Genomic DNA, 17,510 nt, shown 5'->3' with positions numbered 1-17,510 from the left:
ATTAAAGTGCTAAAAAGTATATTTTTTAATGTTATAACTCCCAAGCCCTAGTTATAAGTTAATAAACATTAAATCAAACTTTGATTAGTTAATACAATAAATCAATCACATAGTAAACACAGTATTATTGTATTAATTAAATATAATGCAATTTAGTGAAATAATCACGACATACGAAAACAAGCCTTTCCTCTTAATAGTAAAAATTCCAATATCAAAAGCCATTAAATGAATGAACATGTTAAAATATACATTTTATACTATAATTAATTTTCAGTTAAAATCAATTGTTACTAATAGGATATTGTATGTGTTGTAACTGTAGTGTCTTATTAACACATAACATACCAAAATATTTGTTTGACAGTTCCAATTTTGTATTATTAGCTCAAATATTAAAAGTAAATTAAACTATTCCCAAATTTAATAGTAAGAACATATTATCTCTGACTGGTTTTTATAATATTTTAGTTCTTAAGCGAGTTATGAACAATTCCAAATAATAGTATTTTACACTCATAACTCGTTTAAAATTGAAAATATCTTAAAAATTCAACGAAAGAACACAGATAATGTTTTTACCTTAAAATTTGACAAAAGGTCAATTCACTTTAATATTTGAGCTAACACAAAATTGGAACTATTGAATGCAAATGTTGTAGGTTTTGCTTTAGTAAGACGGAGACAACATATGCAGGTATAACATCCTCTTAGATTATAATAAAATAATAGTTTATTAGTTTATCTCCTTAATCAATTTGAAATATACAAGAATATCACAACATAAATATAGATACATGTAAATTAGACAAATTCACAATAATATTAAAATATGGAAGGCACATTACATTACATTTATTAAAACACAACGAAGTCACACATAACACGAAATTCCCATTGTTTTTACCTGATTTGTATATTCCATATGATACTCGAGAGAAAGGCTTATTATGTATATCGATGAAGATTCTGTACTATGGATTCTAGCTTAAATTTTAATATTTTTTCATACATGTATATATAGAATAAGTTGTACGTGGATGAATATTTAAGTATTTATTATATATTTTGCTATATTGAAATTTACATAACAATACATTCTTTTTTGGGTTGTTTGTTTTCATACTTTTTAATAGCCTTTTCAACTGTCGGCGTATATTTTGGATAAGGTTCGGTAGTAGCCATATTTAATTTAGTTGGCTTACTATAATTTTTACTATCAATTTTTTTTTCAGATAATTTGGGGTCATAAGTAAAACTATTTGACAGAATATTATCATCGTTTTCAATCAAATCATCATGGGTTTTTAAACTAGAACTAGTATTGTAATTTTTTGATTGCTGTCTTGTATTATTTTTTATACAATCCATTGAAGATTCAGAAGTTTCTAATTCATTTGAATGATCATTATCAATTGAAAGCATGACATCTTTTTCCGTTGAACTATTAATATCAGTCATTAATTCATCAGTAGAAACTGCATTTGAAATCATAGGAAATTTCTTTGTATTTTCTATTTTAAAGAATTTCGATTTAGGATTTGCACCATTTTTTATATTTTGTACACATATTTTTTTAGACTGATTTTGAAAGTTACAGTTATTTAATGATAAAGAATTTGCATTTTTCATAATATTGTTATCATTCGTAACAATATTATTTAATGGAACATCACAATTTTTTATTGGAGATTTTTGAAAATTAGTATTTGTACTTGCAAAGTTATTATTATTGAGACAACCTGTATATTCAGGATTATTAATAAAATTAATATTTAATGAATTAGGAGATTCTTGAATATTGAATATATTTTTATTTATATTTGTTTTGATTGATTTTGAGGATTGATCATTTCTAATAGATTCATTATCATTATTTAAACAAATCAAGGGATTTTCTATTGATTTGGGAGGCGTAAAAAACATCACCTCTGTATCAGATCCAGTATCTGTAGTAGCAGAGGATATATTAGGGATACGTAAACAAACTTCTTGTTTTCTTATTTCCCGTGCTTTAATTTCTTCTTCACCTTCAGTTGCTGTGTCACTCTCATCATCTAAAATATATAATAAATACATATAATGTATGAAAGTTTATTTACAAGATAAATGGATAAATAGGATTTTAAGAATTAAATGCAGAAAGAAAATTTTTAAAATATAGATATTTATTATTTAGTAATATTACCTCCACTATCAAATTCTTTGTAACTGAAACGATCCTGTGACTCATCAGACTCATTTTGTGAACTTAAGCCATCATCTTCAATATTTATGCTACATAAATTGTCATTATTAATATTTACTGGCAGTAATTTTTGCTCTTGATTATCATCATTTAATTCTAGGTTTTGATTCTCGTCACTTTCACTATCACTAAAACAAAATATTGTCAATACTCAAGAAACAGGTTAATAATAGTTAAAAGTTTATTTATTAACCTAAATTCAGATAATTCGTCGGATGATAGCATCTCATTAGCTGAAGCACCAAAATTACGATCAGTCCATTCATCTTCATCCATTTCACTAAGGACTAAATCTTCTTCTAAATCTAAATTTTCAAACTCCACTCGTTCTGGTGTTTCACCCCGATCTAATGATTCCATCGATGCTTTAATCTAATATGCAATTGATAAAGCATCAATAAATAATAAATAAATAATACACGCATAACATACTTTATCAGGGGCTTTAGCCAAAACAATTGGTTTAATTCCTAAATCGGGTTCAGTCTTTTGTTCAAGTTTACGCCTAGATCTCATCTGCTGTGTCCCAGGCATTCCAAAGTGTTGAGAACAGTAGAAACGGTTGTCGAATTTACCCTCACGGTCATACATGTAATTACCTAACCTCAGAGTTGTATGACAATATTCACAACGGAAACAACCACGGTGAAAAAATCTGCCTTCTGCACTTAACCGCTCCATTAAATAAACACGATTTTTACAAAAATGGCATGTTTCACTTCCACCTTGTGGAATTATTACAGTATTTTTAGTACCCTGAAAATAGTAAGTAAATATATTTTAATTTCAATTACTTTGTATAAAACCTATTCCAAAAAATAATACAGAACCAATATATTACCAAATATAAAATACATCAAGAGAAAAAGTTCAGAACAAATTTAAGAAATACTTTGATTTTAATTTCATTCTTATTTTAAGATAAAATGTATAAATTAAAAGTTCTAAAATATCATGCTTGGGTAATATTCAATATATTTTGGAAATGCTTTACAAATACATATTCTGAGATTTTAGTTGTATAAGTATTCGAATATTCTTTCTAAATATTTTTAAAGTTATTTACTCAAGTATTATAAATATAAAAGTAAGATACAGGTATTTAGGTTTTGCAATAAATAAAAATGCCATTTTACATGAACCTCCAATAATCTGGTAGTTCTCTGATCTGATATCTGCCGGATTACCGAGATTCTACTGTATTTTATTAAAACAGGTGCTAGCATTACTATATAGATTTGCTCTGTAATATTTTCTTGAAGGATGTAATTTTTTGAATTTTAGAAATATCTTGAAAGTATAAAATATTAGATAAAAAAAGTTTACTCACAGATCTTTGAAGTAAAGGCTGTTCAGGCTGTTTATTTATGGTAGCTAAATGTGCAGCCATTGCTGAAACTTTATTAGCACCACGTAAACCTTGATCTAAAATATTTCCATCTTTAATTTTTCTATTTAATTTATTTAAATTATCATCAATTTCAAGGAATTTTTTGTCATTGTTGATACCATCTTGATATCCTTTTACATGAAGTTTTTTCTTAATTGCACTAACCTAAAATATTACATTTTTTTATTAAGTGAATCTTTAAATAAAAATGTATTATATTATTATTTATTAGTAATAATACTTTATCATCAAATTGAGGGCGACTCCATTTAGGTACCTTTTCAGTACCATTTTTAATGTGTTTAGCATGTACTTTACTTTCTTCGATCTTCCGTTCAATTTCTTTTACGTTCCAATCACTTTTGTCGATTTTTCCTACAAAAAAAAAAAATATAATACATATGTAAAATAATTATTAAACAATACAATATTATTGTTATAACCATACCAATGGCCCTCATGAGGTCTTTAGGTTTTTTATCAGGTGCTGGACCGCCTTTAAGTTTTGCTTCAATTTCTTTAGCTCTCACTGAAATATCTTCCTCCATTTTATATCGAGGAGAAGAACAATCTTCTTGTACACGAGCGTCTCGTGGCTTGAATAATAAAAATTAAAATTAAAAAGAAAACACAATTGCAAATACAGTAAATTGCTAAAATTATATGTCAGTATTTAACACACCTTTCTCAACCATAGGTACTATATTATTTGCAAATGTAACAATATCACCGTATTAAGATAAGACACAAATACTTTAAAAATGAATACATAAATATAAAATTTAAGATTAAGCATATCACAACTCACAGGTATAAGAGGATTTTAAAATAATATTTTTGTTTTTAGATTTAATTCAACTCTTACATTTTAGTATCAAACTGAACTGCTTAATTTAGTTTAGTAACAGTTTGACACACATGTTCATTAATGCACAAAACATATCACTTGTTAATATAATTAATTAACATAATTGTTTTCAAACTTAATCAAAAACATACACACATTAGTTGAAAATAATTTAATACAGTAGCAATTTTTTTTATAGTAACTTTCAAAAAGGAGGACGATTGCAGTTGTAACCAATATATAATTAAATACAATATATCATATTATAATTATAATAATTAGTAACTATTATTAAAATGAAGAATTTTAATAATTTAAAGAAACTATACTTTTGTTCTAATTGAAAATGTATTATATGGATAAGTTAAGAAAAATATTCACACACTAACACAACAACCACAGTTTTTAACACATTCTCCTTACGCTTGGAAATAATTTTTTCTCCAACTCTCTAGCTCGTTCTTTAAACTCTTCATGATTATTTTCAAAAAACTCATCTTCTTCAGGTTCTCTTATATAAATTTGCTGCATCCGTAAATGTAGTCTTTTTTTTATTTGTGCCTTATTATTAGTAAAAATATTATTATTTTATTATATTAAATTCAGTAATTACTTAAATAATTTGTAATATAAATTTTCATAGGTTATATTATTAAATATTATAAACTGCGATTAATTACCAATGATCCATTATTTATGTTAGTACGTCGCTTTCTATTGCGCCTTTGCATAGAAGAAGTACTTTTATCAATAGTTGATATATTATTAACACCTGAACGTTTTCGTGACTGTGAAATGGGTTTTACCAATGTAGAAGGTTTTGAATATGGGGCAAATATATTATTCCTAGTAACATGGATTCTAAAGCGACTTTCTGCTGGTGTTGGTCCATGATCACTATCTTCCTAAAATTGTTTATAAATAATATTGAATTACTTATATTGAATTAATGTATAAAACAAACTAAATACCAATTTTGGATGGTTTATATGTGGAATTTCTCGTCTGAATGTATCATAAACTTGTGACAAATAAGATAACATGGCTAAAATATCAGGTATATCACACTGTTCCATTTCAATACCAGACATTATCTAAAAAATAAAATATGTAAGTATATAATATTCAATACTAAAAATAATATAAACTAAACTTACTGGAGGAATTCCGAATTCATGTTCTAAAATATCAAAAGCTAATTGATTATTTTTTGCTACATCAGATGACGAAAGAGAAAAAAAATCTACCAAGTCTGGACGGTACCTATGTATAATTGCACATAAAGCTAAGCCATTTTTAAATGATTTTGCAAAATCTTCAACAGATATCGATTCGTAGGGTTCAACTTGAGTTTTTAACCAATGATGTAATGTTTCTTGATTTACTTGACTTTCTAAAAAAATACAATTATACTAATTAATAACTGATCATATATTTTTTTTAAAATACTTGTTTTTTTATTGACATGTAAATGAAATTAATAAAAACAAAAAACACACTGTTAGATAACACAGTACTACACATGAATAAGTTTTGTGTATATTATATTATTCACCCTTCATTGCAGGATCAAGTGCAGCCAAACGGACTGTTTTCAAATATTTAAATAAAAAAAATTTTAATAGGAATAATGATGAAAAACATGAAACAAAAATAAAATTTTAAGATTTACCTTTTCTTCTACGTTTTTTTGGAACATCTTGTACTGGAGTAATTGTTTGGCGAGGAGCTTTGAGATGTTTTTCTACAACCATCTTGTCATCACAATCAAATAAATGTACAACTTGCACTGGTAAAACTGCATGTGTATTTAGATTTGGATATCTTGTATGAGGATCAACAGTGTAGCCAGCAATATTCTTTTGTAAATTTTCAGGTGTTGTTTGACCAAGAATATGATAGATTGACTCTCTCTCAGCTAATACATCTAATGGATTAGAATCTGGAGAGCCCCAATGTTTAATAGCCCAACAAGTATCCATTGAACTCAAAAAGCCACGAGCACAACCAGAGCCAGTTGGCCAAAATGGCTAAAATATAACATAAAAATCTTACAATTAATATTTTTTTTACTAAACTAATTGTATTCATATATACCTCTAGTAAACTATCTCCAACTAATGTAGTCAAAAGTTTATGACCGTTTCTTTGAATCACATGACTAGCATTTTCAGCAGCATACATTGAAGTAAAATCGAACATAGCTACGTCAGGTTGACCATAATGATTGACAGCAAATTCAAGTTGAGGCAATGAGTAATTAGTTGAAAAATTTGCCGCTTCTTTTGCATATTCTGTTAATGCTTCTTTATTAATATTTTCTAGAGCCAACAATTTAGCAACATCAGCATAATCCTATAAGTAAAATGTACACGAATGAGGTATTTAATCTACAACATATTCAAGATGAAAATTAAAATATTAGTATTTTTTATCACTAGAGGTCAGAATTATATAATATTTGTAATTTTTATGAGTCTATGCAATTGAATTCTTACCACTCATTTTTTTACAGTTCATATTACATACATTACAGAGAAATATTGTTGGCAACAAAAAATGCATATTTTAAAGAATAGAATATTTAGTTAATCGCGGAATTATTTTTGAATATAACAAGTTTTTTTTTAAAAAATAGTATACAAAACACCAAAATGGCAATAAATAAAAAATACCTTATTATTATTTATTACTCAATACTTGATTCATCAATTATGACAAACATGGCTTTAGCGATCTTTCAGAAGTACAGCATTATACATTTTAAAAAAAATTTTAATTTAAGTGAAAAAAATTTAAAAATATATTAATTTAGAAATGTAGTATGTAGTATTGTAGATACTGGTGATAAATAAAAAAGTGCATAGTAATGTTGTCATAATAATATTGTTATAGGACTGCCACAATTGTAAAACTGTTATGATTTATAAAACTTTATACTTATATAGTTATATATTATATACTTATATAATTATTAAAATGAACACGCATTATTTTGGAAGAAAAACTATTTTAATGGGCAATTTCAGATACTATAGGTGCTTAAAAATTAATAAATATAACATCTAATGTGTTAAAAGAATATTTAGAGAATATATTGCCTATTTTTAAAAACATGAAACATCATATATTTTATGATAAACTTATTCCGACCTCTAGTAATTACCAGTGGTGCAACTAGAAAAAAAATTATAGGGGGAGGGGTGGGTACAACCCCTTAACCCCTCCCCACCACTGGTTATTATAAATTTTCAGTCATACAAATATTTGTATTCCTATTATTGTAATAACTGTGATCTTTTTAGATACATACATTTAATATAACACCTTTATCTATCAAACTATGCTTTTTGGCAGTCATAACAAAATAATGAGTTTCGTCTTTATAATAAACAATATTTTCCAAATCAATTCCTGTCTCCCGATAAAGATCTTTAAAAAATTTTTGATTGAATATGAAAGCAACTCCAGATATTTCTTCCACTCTTGCTTCAGCTTCCGTGTGTTTATTTATAAAGTTAGCAGTGATGGCAATTGCTAACCTACCGCGAAATTCTTTTCTTTTAAACCCTAAATAATTAAATAAAAAAGAATCATATAAATTAAGTAATAACACACTAAAACAGCAGAAAAATGTTTGGTCATAAAATGATACCTTCTTTTTGTCCAATCAAAATACATACCTTCCAATGTATTCCGTTTGCCATCAGCACCAATAAGAACATCAAATTCATACTGAGAAACAGGATGATCTGATGGGCTAAAAATAGCTCTCCATCCGATTTCTATTGTTTAATAAATAAAAACAATACGAAAGTCAATAGTTTTTCGTAAAAAGCATATGATTATATTATATGATTATAAAAAAATAAATTATGAATTATGGGTTTGATTAAGTAAGAGCTGAGATTTATGTGACTTCTGGTAACAAAATACATTATTTAAAATGAAATACAACACTTGTCTGAACATTGATATTGATGCAAACCTATACATAATATGGGTATGTGTGCACTGTATAGTGTATACTATGTACAAAATAAAATTGAAATTTGAATACTATATTAATTAAATTAAAACATACTTTCATCATTATCGGGTGGTGGAGAAAGTGAATCAAAACTAACACCTTCGTGAATTTCAACACCCAAGATTAATGAAACTTTTAGCAAAATACATTGAAGCTGCCTAATACCTGTGAAAATAATTGTAGTTATTAGAAATCAAAATTAATAACATGAATCAATATTTATATCTTACTTATATGATCAATAGCACCAGCACAAAATTTACCAAAAAATTTTTTTGCACCAAGCAATTTTAAGTCTTGAATAACAAATGGCCAAAGATGAAGGACATTATTTCTTGAGAGACGATCTCTTTTTTCCACTACAACTACTTTAGCACCTAAAAGCTGAGCTTCGATAGCAGCACGTAATCCGCATGGCCCCGAACCAATTATTAAAACCTAAATAATTTATTTAAGTTAGTTTAGAAAAGAATAAGTTATAATAGAATTTAAATTTACCCTAGTATTCATACAAGTTTTTCCACGATTATAACACTTGTGACTAGCTTTTTTATCAAATTTATTCCATAAAGCTTTTGCTTTCCATGAACATAGCATAGACTAGAAAATAATTGATTACAATTTTAATAAAAACTTAAGATATAAAGAATGTATATCTAATTCAATTATAATTAATACTCTAAAATTTAAATAATATAAATAAAAATAATATAATTTACCTTCACATTTAAATAAACAATAATAAATTGACATAGGTAATTAAACTCTTAAATTATGCAATTAAAAACTTACCTTAAGTTTTGGATAAAATTGAGGAAAATTAGTAGGCTTGATGCATAATATTTCACATAGATGACGAAAATGACCAAGAATAGTCTTCATTGTAGAAGCAGTACAAAAACGATCAAAAACTTCTGACGCTAATGCTGCGTCAGCCGATGGAAGAGTTTTACGATAGTGTGATGCCATTATTCAAGTTCTAAACAAAACAGGATAATTAAATAATAACAAATCATATAACCTAATTCTATTTTTATAAAGTAAAAGAAAAATTAATTTTACACATATTTTATGTTTATTGTGAAATTGAATATGATACAAATAAGTGTAGTTAAATTGTTTTACAATATAAAAAACAACTAACAATTAATTATCACTGAACAATATACCACTTTAAAGACAAAATACTGAAGCACTTTGCGTCAATAAATAAAATAATTTGATTATGTGTTAACAACAAAAAATATTGACAAAAAGGAGTCTGCGAGAGCAGCAGGTTAAGATTCAAACAATAAATATTAGAAAATAAAAACTTTCAAATTATTTATTTTTATTGTTCATGTATTGAAACAGATTGAATAAAAAATACTTTAATAACAAAAAAAAAAAAAATTTATAAATCGTAATAGCATTAAATCAGATAAAAATAGAGTGATTTGTGTATTAGTAGTTTGTATTTTAAAATTTGGGTAAAAGTATAGTCGAACATTTTTTAAATTTTATTCTTTTTAATTTATCGAGACAAATAAACAATTTTTTTAATACAATTTAACATTACTGACAAATCTGACCTTCAAGAAATTAAATAACAGACTACAGATAACTTACATTTTAAGCCCACGAATTTTAATAACGTTGAAACATGGTAAGAATAAAAATCAATTGTATTTCCAGTTAAATAAAAAAAATATATTCCAATCAATTCATCTTCAAACCAAACCGATCTTTATAAATCACCAAATATAAAATTCATAATACCAATGAAGGCGTGTATAATACCAAATTTCAAAATACACTGATTCACTGCATCTTTTGATTACTAGTTTAAATAAAACTCTCTCACAACTAATTTCGACTAACAAATGTTCTCAATATTTTCAATGTGCAAAATATGTTTTCGGATTACATGCTACTTGTCAGACGTCGGCGGTATAGAATATAGATAGTAAATAAGTCAAAACAAATCTATTTCATAACAAATTTGGTGAAGACATGTATAAACTATGGGAAAATCTATAAAATAATATACTGTTATAATATGATACCTAACTTATATAGTAATTCTCCGTCTATAATACGTATAGATTGAGAAAAAATGGAAGTTATGCATGATAAATGTAATTCTTGTAAGTTAAAAATAACATAATATACAACTCGGGGCCATGTTTAGTTTTACACATACAATTTTTACTACCTTATAAAAACGGCTCTGGCTCCATAATTTTAGCATCCCCTAGTGGCCTTTAATCCCAAGTGAGTATTAATTTTATGAGTTACCCATTTTGTTTTTACTTTTGAAGATATTATGTAATGCCAAACCAAGATGCATAAATCAGTCACCTATAATTTAATTAATATAAAGTATATACAGGTTTCATAAAAACCTCTCCTAACGAATACCTCCAAATAGCGGACTGCTTTTAGGAACAAACTACAAAGGTTTCACTGTAATATAAATTGTACAATAGGTCAAAATAACATAACAACTAACATTTATGAAATAAGTCTTAAGCATTTTAAATAAAATTATGTAAAAGGTGATGACACATCTTATACATTTGTACCATACGTAAATACGTAATACGTAAATTAAATGTTTAAAATATCGCGGTAATTAAATCAATCGTTCACATGTACGTAATCCAAAAACAGAACTATAAATACGAGGGCGTACTTATAAATCCCACACGAATACACGATTCAAGAAGAAAAATTCAGGCAGCTATTTATTATTTTCTTTATCAACAACATGTATTATGTATAATGTATATATATATTCATGAAACACAAAACACACGTCAAATAAAATAAAACTGAATGAGTAGGTATAGCTAAAATAATGACGCCAAGAACCAAATTAGAATATTACAAGCCATGAATAACGACCTAAATCTCATTAATACTATATAACTAAACCGAATAATCTATATAAACTACGATATGGATACACCTACCTTTATTTAAATTACCCACAACGACGGCAGCCCTTTAAACTCGAGTATGCTCACAAAAGGGAAAACTAAATTATCATTAGATCATACAAAATTATCAAATTATCAAATTTCCAGCGTTTTGAGAGTAATGAGACGAAAATAGTGTCCGGAAAAATGTCATCTGGCCTTGTGCCACACGCATAGCAATCAATGGATGCCAAACTATCTAGGACATTACTGATTGTGTTAATTTAACAAGACTAAAAAAGATATTCGGGTCCTTATATTCACTCGAACAAAATATATTGCACTAATAAAATGTTTAAAGAAATTAGGAATTAATACGTTTACTGTCACTATTGATACGTTTATGCTAGCAAATATAAGTATTTAAAGTTTTACCAACCTTTTAAATTTAAAAATAATATATAAGAAAGATATCGAATGTAAAAGTATAAAACATAGAAAAAAAATTTTTAAATAAGGTGGGTGGTTAATGTTATTAATAATCCTAAATATACATGTAATATAGTGTCAATAATAATCTTGTATAATATAAGTATAACGTGTTCAATAATCTTCAGTATAAAAATGTGATGTCCCATTAAATAATAAGGAATTATTATATTTCATAAAATTTTAATTCTAAATAATAGGTCGTAACGCGTGTTTTGTCTCCGGTTTACAAAATGTACAACATAGCAAAAACTGATATGCACGTGACAATTTTATTCCCTCTATATTTATAAAATAACAAGCTGATAAGGGTGTTACCCTGGCACCCCAAGGTGTCAAAATTTTGACTTGAAAACTGATTAGTTTTATGTAATTTATTAGGTAACAATTTGTAACCACAAAAAAAAATTGTAACCAAACTGGTGCCCCGGAAAACCGTGATTCAAGTTCCGGGTGCCAGGGTAACGTTACCCCAGCACCCAAAACATTAAATAATTAAAATTTCGACTTGAAAACTCATTAGTATTATATAATTTTTTATGTAACAATTTATAACCACAAAAAACATTTTTTAACCATACCGATGCTCCGGCAAACTGTTTTCCAAGTTTTATGTGCTTGGGTAACATTATGTGAAAAAAATGTTGTACTTACCTAACTTTTTTATAGTTATTTTAAGTTCAAATTTAGACGAAATAACATATTTTAACCAAGAATATGTAATAATGTTGTAATTTAAAAATATTTTATGTTGGTACTTACAACTTTTAGAGCAAGTGCAAAAAAATATGATTATATATTACAAATCTGGTGATCGAAAACAATTTGGATTATAGAAATTACCAAAATTCCACAACACACAGGGAAGAACTTTATCTGTGTCATAGTAGTTTTGTTATTCGAATAACATAAATACATTTGAAGTTATCCGTTTGAGAACATCGGGCTCTTTTGTTTTTTTTTTGTTTGATTATTAAAAATTATTGGTTAGTGCTATCAAAAATATTAAAACATTACGACACGGATAAAGTTCTTCCCTATGCGCTGTGGTATTTTGGTAATTCTACTGTAAATACAGAAGGAGAAAAGTTGTCCCGCGCAATACAGTTTTTCCTATGTTATAAGTTTGGAAGACCGAGACAACACATGCGGATGTCACAACCTCTTAAGTGTTCTCTGTTCCTCGTTGGATTTGTATGATTTTTAGATTTTTAAACAAATGGAAATGGGTATTTAAAATTGTTCATAAGTTGCTTAAAAACATAAATGCTTTTCCTGAAAAATCAACTTGAGAACACAAACAATGTATTCTTACTATTAGGTTTGATAATAGGAGCGTATAAATTATACTTAAATTCTAATATTTTTAAACTCAATTAAAATATCGTAAAAAAACATTGTACAAACAAGTTATTGTTTTTAACTTTAAGTTTGATAATAGGTTAATTTAGGTACTCTAATATTAAAGATTTAAAGCTAACAACACACAATTGATTCTGCTTAACAGAAATGTACCTATTATGTGAACGATGACAACACTACCTAGAGAGTATAAATAATATTATTATAACGACGTCTTCTTAAAAAAACTTATAAGCCAAAACGAAGCGCGACATCGGTCGTGCCGTAGAATGGTGAATAGGTTCATGGTTTAGCTTAAATTTTTAATGTTAATAGCTTAAAATAATTAGTCTTAATATTTTTAAAATTTTGTTGTGAATAGAAAACGATAATATATAATAAATTCTTACAATTATAATACTACTAGCTGTCTATAAACTTCTGTTTTTCAAATGAAATTATGATAAACTCTCTTTCTTCACTTTTTACTGCAAATTATTTAGTGGATATTATTTTTGAAAATGAAAAATTTCTCAGATATTTATATGTTTGAACTAAGGATAATAATCCTTGAATTGGATTTAAAAACTGCCATAGCCCCCATATCTTACAAACAATACAAACCCATAATTATGGACCTATTATCCTTAGCACTCAAAGATCAATAAATCGAAAACTACTCAGGCAATTTTGATTCTGAAACATCCACATTTTTAGAAAAAATATCTACGAAATAATTTAAGTTGAAAAAGAAAGTTCTCATTAGAAAAACAGAAGTTTGTATCCCAACTGCAAGACACTCCTTAAGTAGTACAAAAAATCTCAAGAATTTGAAAATAAAGTCTGTAAGTATATTTAAAAATTTAAATATATCAGATTTTTAATAACTGCATTATTGAAAAAAAAAAGGCGAGCATGCTTGGTTGAATATACGTACCTAATAGCGAAATGCTTCAAGTCAGTACGGACTAAGATGAATTAAGTAGGATGGAGTAGGATAATTTTGAATTACATCAAAGATTAAAATACCAAACTAATATCCGATTTCATCAAAATTTATACTTCAGATGCCTATAAAAAAATACCGAGTTAATATATTTTTAATTGTTGTAAGTTCAACTTATGCGTTGCCATGTCAAGCCCAATTAAATTAAAAAATATATGAGTTTTTAAATAAAATAATTTGTAATTTTTGTAATTTTGACAACATTTGTCAATACTTAAACTTTAAACTCGTGCGTAAATTGTTCGATATTTTTTAATTGGTACCTATATGAGCAATATTAGTATAAGGAACTATAACTTTTTGTAATATATTTTTAGCTTTTTGACTTTTACTACTTTTTTTTAGTTTTTGACACATATTGTAAGATCAACAAATACATCCGCAGCAGAGAATCTATAATACAGAAATAAAGTAAAATAGAAACAAGTCTCTTCAAATTTTAAATCATTGTTTCCCAACTACCATGGGGCGGCTACAGGCCATGCTCCCTCCCAATCCGTAATTCTAAAAAAATGTGTACAGTTAAAAACTAAATTACAAAAAAACATATTATAATATAATAAACCTAACCCTGCAAAAGTTATAATTTATAAATATTATTTAAAGTTTAAACAAGCAGTACCCCGCAAAATATTGGTCCACTACTCCGCTTATCAACATTTTAAATAGGCTATTTATTACCTACATACTAATTAATAAACTACGCTTCTCCGAAATTTGATTTGTCTGAAAATCCGATATATTTATAATACTCCAAATAATATTCTGCTTCGGAATATGAAATTAAAAATGTATGTTGTCGTTCAACATACAAAAAATCTTTTTAAAAAGTTAAAAAAAAAATAGAAAAAATATTGTTTCGGAACGACTTAGTTATGTAAAAAAAAGTATATTCATATACGTATTTTTCTAAAATTGTACGTTTAATGGATCACCCCATATGTAGTTCAATAATACAACTATTATTTATTATGATAATGGCTTTACGTTTTGAAGAAAATATTAACTAGGTATATTATATAGTTAATTTGTTTTGAATTCATTAAAACGAGTTGAAATAAGCACATCACAAATATTAGAGGAAAAGCATTACTGTAGGGGATAGGTAATCAGACCATATAATTCATTCTTATAATAAGAATGAATTGTAACAATCGTATATTTGTACCGTAATTTTCTGTAATTAGTTCCATTACATTTTTTTTTATTATTATTATAAGATTTTTTTCAGATAACTTTGTTCAGCTTGAGGAACATCTCGAAAAATACAACGAGAAATTGAGATTGAATTTTAGTTTATTATTTTGTGTGCAGATATAAAACCAGAATAAAGAGAGATCAGCTACGATAATGATAATTACTCGCTTTCTAATAATCCAGATAAGATAGATATAAATGATATATCATATGAATATGAGTTTTAAATTAATTAGTCATGTTAAACAAACTGCAGAGCAAATATTTATAAACTATGACCTTGAAAACCCATCAATACAACATTTCATTATTGAAGAAGACTTATCGAATCAATATTATTGTTTGACAGGTGTTCATCACAATGCCTTGTTTATTATGGGCGGGTCTGAGTAGAGCTTTTTTATTTAAATTGGTTTACCAACGTCTTGTGGGTTGTGACTAAACATCCCGAGTTTTAAATTATGTATTACATCCCGTCTATAACACATACATATTGGGTTACTTGTAATGTATTTTTCAAAATTGATATTCAATAGTTTGAAAAAGAGTGTTGTAGATTTATAAAAAATATTAATGTTTCGATTAATATATCATTAGGTATTTTTAATAATTTCACTTTCAAATTTCAAATTTAGTGATTCACCTTTAAAGATTTTAAATAAATGAACAAAGAGCTAATCCATAGGCATAATTCTATGTATACAGTCGAAAGTTCATAATACAATAATTGAATAATGTTTATAGGTTAACAATTATATTTAACACAATTTTTTGAAAACTACCATGGATAAATAAGTTGTAGTCATGATCAATACGTCATTTTTGTTTTTAGGGTTTTTACCATTAAAAGTAGGACGTTTTGTGACTCGTATCTTCTGCTATAAATACTGCAATAGTAATAGGGCACACTGCTACTTGCTAGTCATTCCATGATACAATGAAAAAATCGTTTACACTACTTTTATTCAAATAACGCAGAGTTTTCGTCCTATTTTATTTTGCTCTACTTTTGAACAGCATAATACAGTTTGAAAAAATGGAAAACAAACATTCAAGGCCAATTTATCAATAATACAATTACAAGAATCAATTATTAAAATACGCGTGTGAAACACTGTGAACATTATTTAAGAATTATCAGTTATCAAACGATATATTCAATTAAAATTGTTTATTTTTTTAATTGTATTAGTGTTAATAAAAATAATATAATATACATATAAATACAAACGAATTTTTATGAAAATAATAATTATACTGCATAATTAATTTGACATGTGCACTTCTATTAAGGTATCTCAATTCTCAAGGTCTCTAAGAAAAAATAGGCAAAACCAATATTTTTCTTTGTCCATATCTTAGTCAGAATAGTTCTTAGGATTTGTCAGGATTGTAACAATGAAGTGCAAATAGTTGGCACAAAATCAACTACGTTCAAATGTCCAAATCGTGTATTTTAGTCATTATAATACCAAAATAACTGATCTGTTGACTATTAAACTAACATTTAAAATCTACATTTGACGATTTCCTGTTATTCACCACCTATAACCGATACACGCTGGAAACGCACGAGTATAATAATAAATAAACCTAATTCTATTGTGATTCGAAAATCGAAATTGATCAGACTGGAACATTATGCAGGAAGGTCTAGGGCAGTATATTATGATATGGGGCAATTAATTCCAAATGAATGGCGTAGTGATGTTGATGACCCCCGTATGGTTGATGATGTCATACAAACCCTCCTGCATAGCAAAACGTTATTAAAGGACAAAAGGTTACCAACCTATACATTTGAAATAACACACAATAAATATATTTTGTTAAGCGTATGTAAAAATGTCTGGAAATAAATATAATATTTCTATATTCATTAAAATGAGTATAAGCTATTATAATAACTGGCTCATATACAATTTAATATATTCATTGAACCTATTTATGTTATGAAACGTTTAAAAATAAACAAAAATATCAATAGTCAAATTAATATAGATATGTCAAGGCAATTTAGACGATTCATATTATTAGCCCCTCGCAAAGCCTCTGTACAATG

The 17,510-nt window shown here is 26.7% G+C and overlaps 1 protein-coding gene across 5 annotated transcripts in view; it reads right to left on the bottom strand.

Moving 5' to 3' along the window:
• Positions 1-17,510, bottom strand: part of LOC132949576 (F-actin-monooxygenase Mical) — a 31,322-nt gene that overhangs the window by 11,124 nt on the left and 2,688 nt on the right. For 3 of the 5 annotated variants that reach the window (XM_061020542.1, XM_061020539.1, XM_061020541.1), the window contains exons 2-21: positions 9,308-9,494; positions 9,014-9,115; positions 8,746-8,953; positions 8,570-8,680; positions 8,169-8,270; positions 7,799-8,055; positions 6,583-6,840; positions 6,158-6,515; positions 6,041-6,073; positions 5,643-5,878; positions 5,457-5,579; positions 5,166-5,390; positions 4,909-5,046; positions 4,087-4,234; positions 3,880-4,013; positions 3,579-3,803; positions 2,681-3,004; positions 2,442-2,620; positions 2,189-2,376; positions 1,930-2,057 (exon numbers count right to left, since the gene is read on the bottom strand). In XM_061020542.1, the coding sequence (XP_060876525.1) occupies positions 1,930-2,057; positions 2,189-2,376; positions 2,442-2,620; positions 2,681-3,004; positions 3,579-3,803; positions 3,880-4,013; positions 4,087-4,234; positions 4,909-5,046; positions 5,166-5,390; positions 5,457-5,579; positions 5,643-5,878; positions 6,041-6,073; positions 6,158-6,515; positions 6,583-6,840; positions 7,799-8,055; positions 8,169-8,270; positions 8,570-8,680; positions 8,746-8,953; positions 9,014-9,115; positions 9,308-9,484 (3,654 nt within the window). In that variant the 5' untranslated portion in view covers positions 9,485-9,494. The remainder of the gene's footprint in view (positions 1-1,929; positions 2,058-2,188; positions 2,377-2,441; positions 2,621-2,680; positions 3,005-3,578; positions 3,804-3,879; positions 4,014-4,086; positions 4,235-4,908; positions 5,047-5,165; positions 5,391-5,456; positions 5,580-5,642; positions 5,879-6,040; positions 6,074-6,157; positions 6,516-6,582; positions 6,841-7,798; positions 8,056-8,168; positions 8,271-8,569; positions 8,681-8,745; positions 8,954-9,013; positions 9,116-9,307; positions 9,495-17,510) is intronic. The other 2 variants (XM_061020543.1, XM_061020540.1) reach the window with 2 other exon arrangements.

The sequence above is a fragment of the Metopolophium dirhodum genome, chromosome 7 (assembly GCF_019925205.1).
Source record: "Metopolophium dirhodum isolate CAU chromosome 7, ASM1992520v1, whole genome shotgun sequence".
NCBI lineage: Eukaryota > Metazoa > Arthropoda > Insecta > Hemiptera > Aphididae > Metopolophium > Metopolophium dirhodum.
The sequence above is the reverse complement of the archived record's forward strand: the minus strand, read 5'-3'. Positions and strand labels throughout refer to the sequence as shown.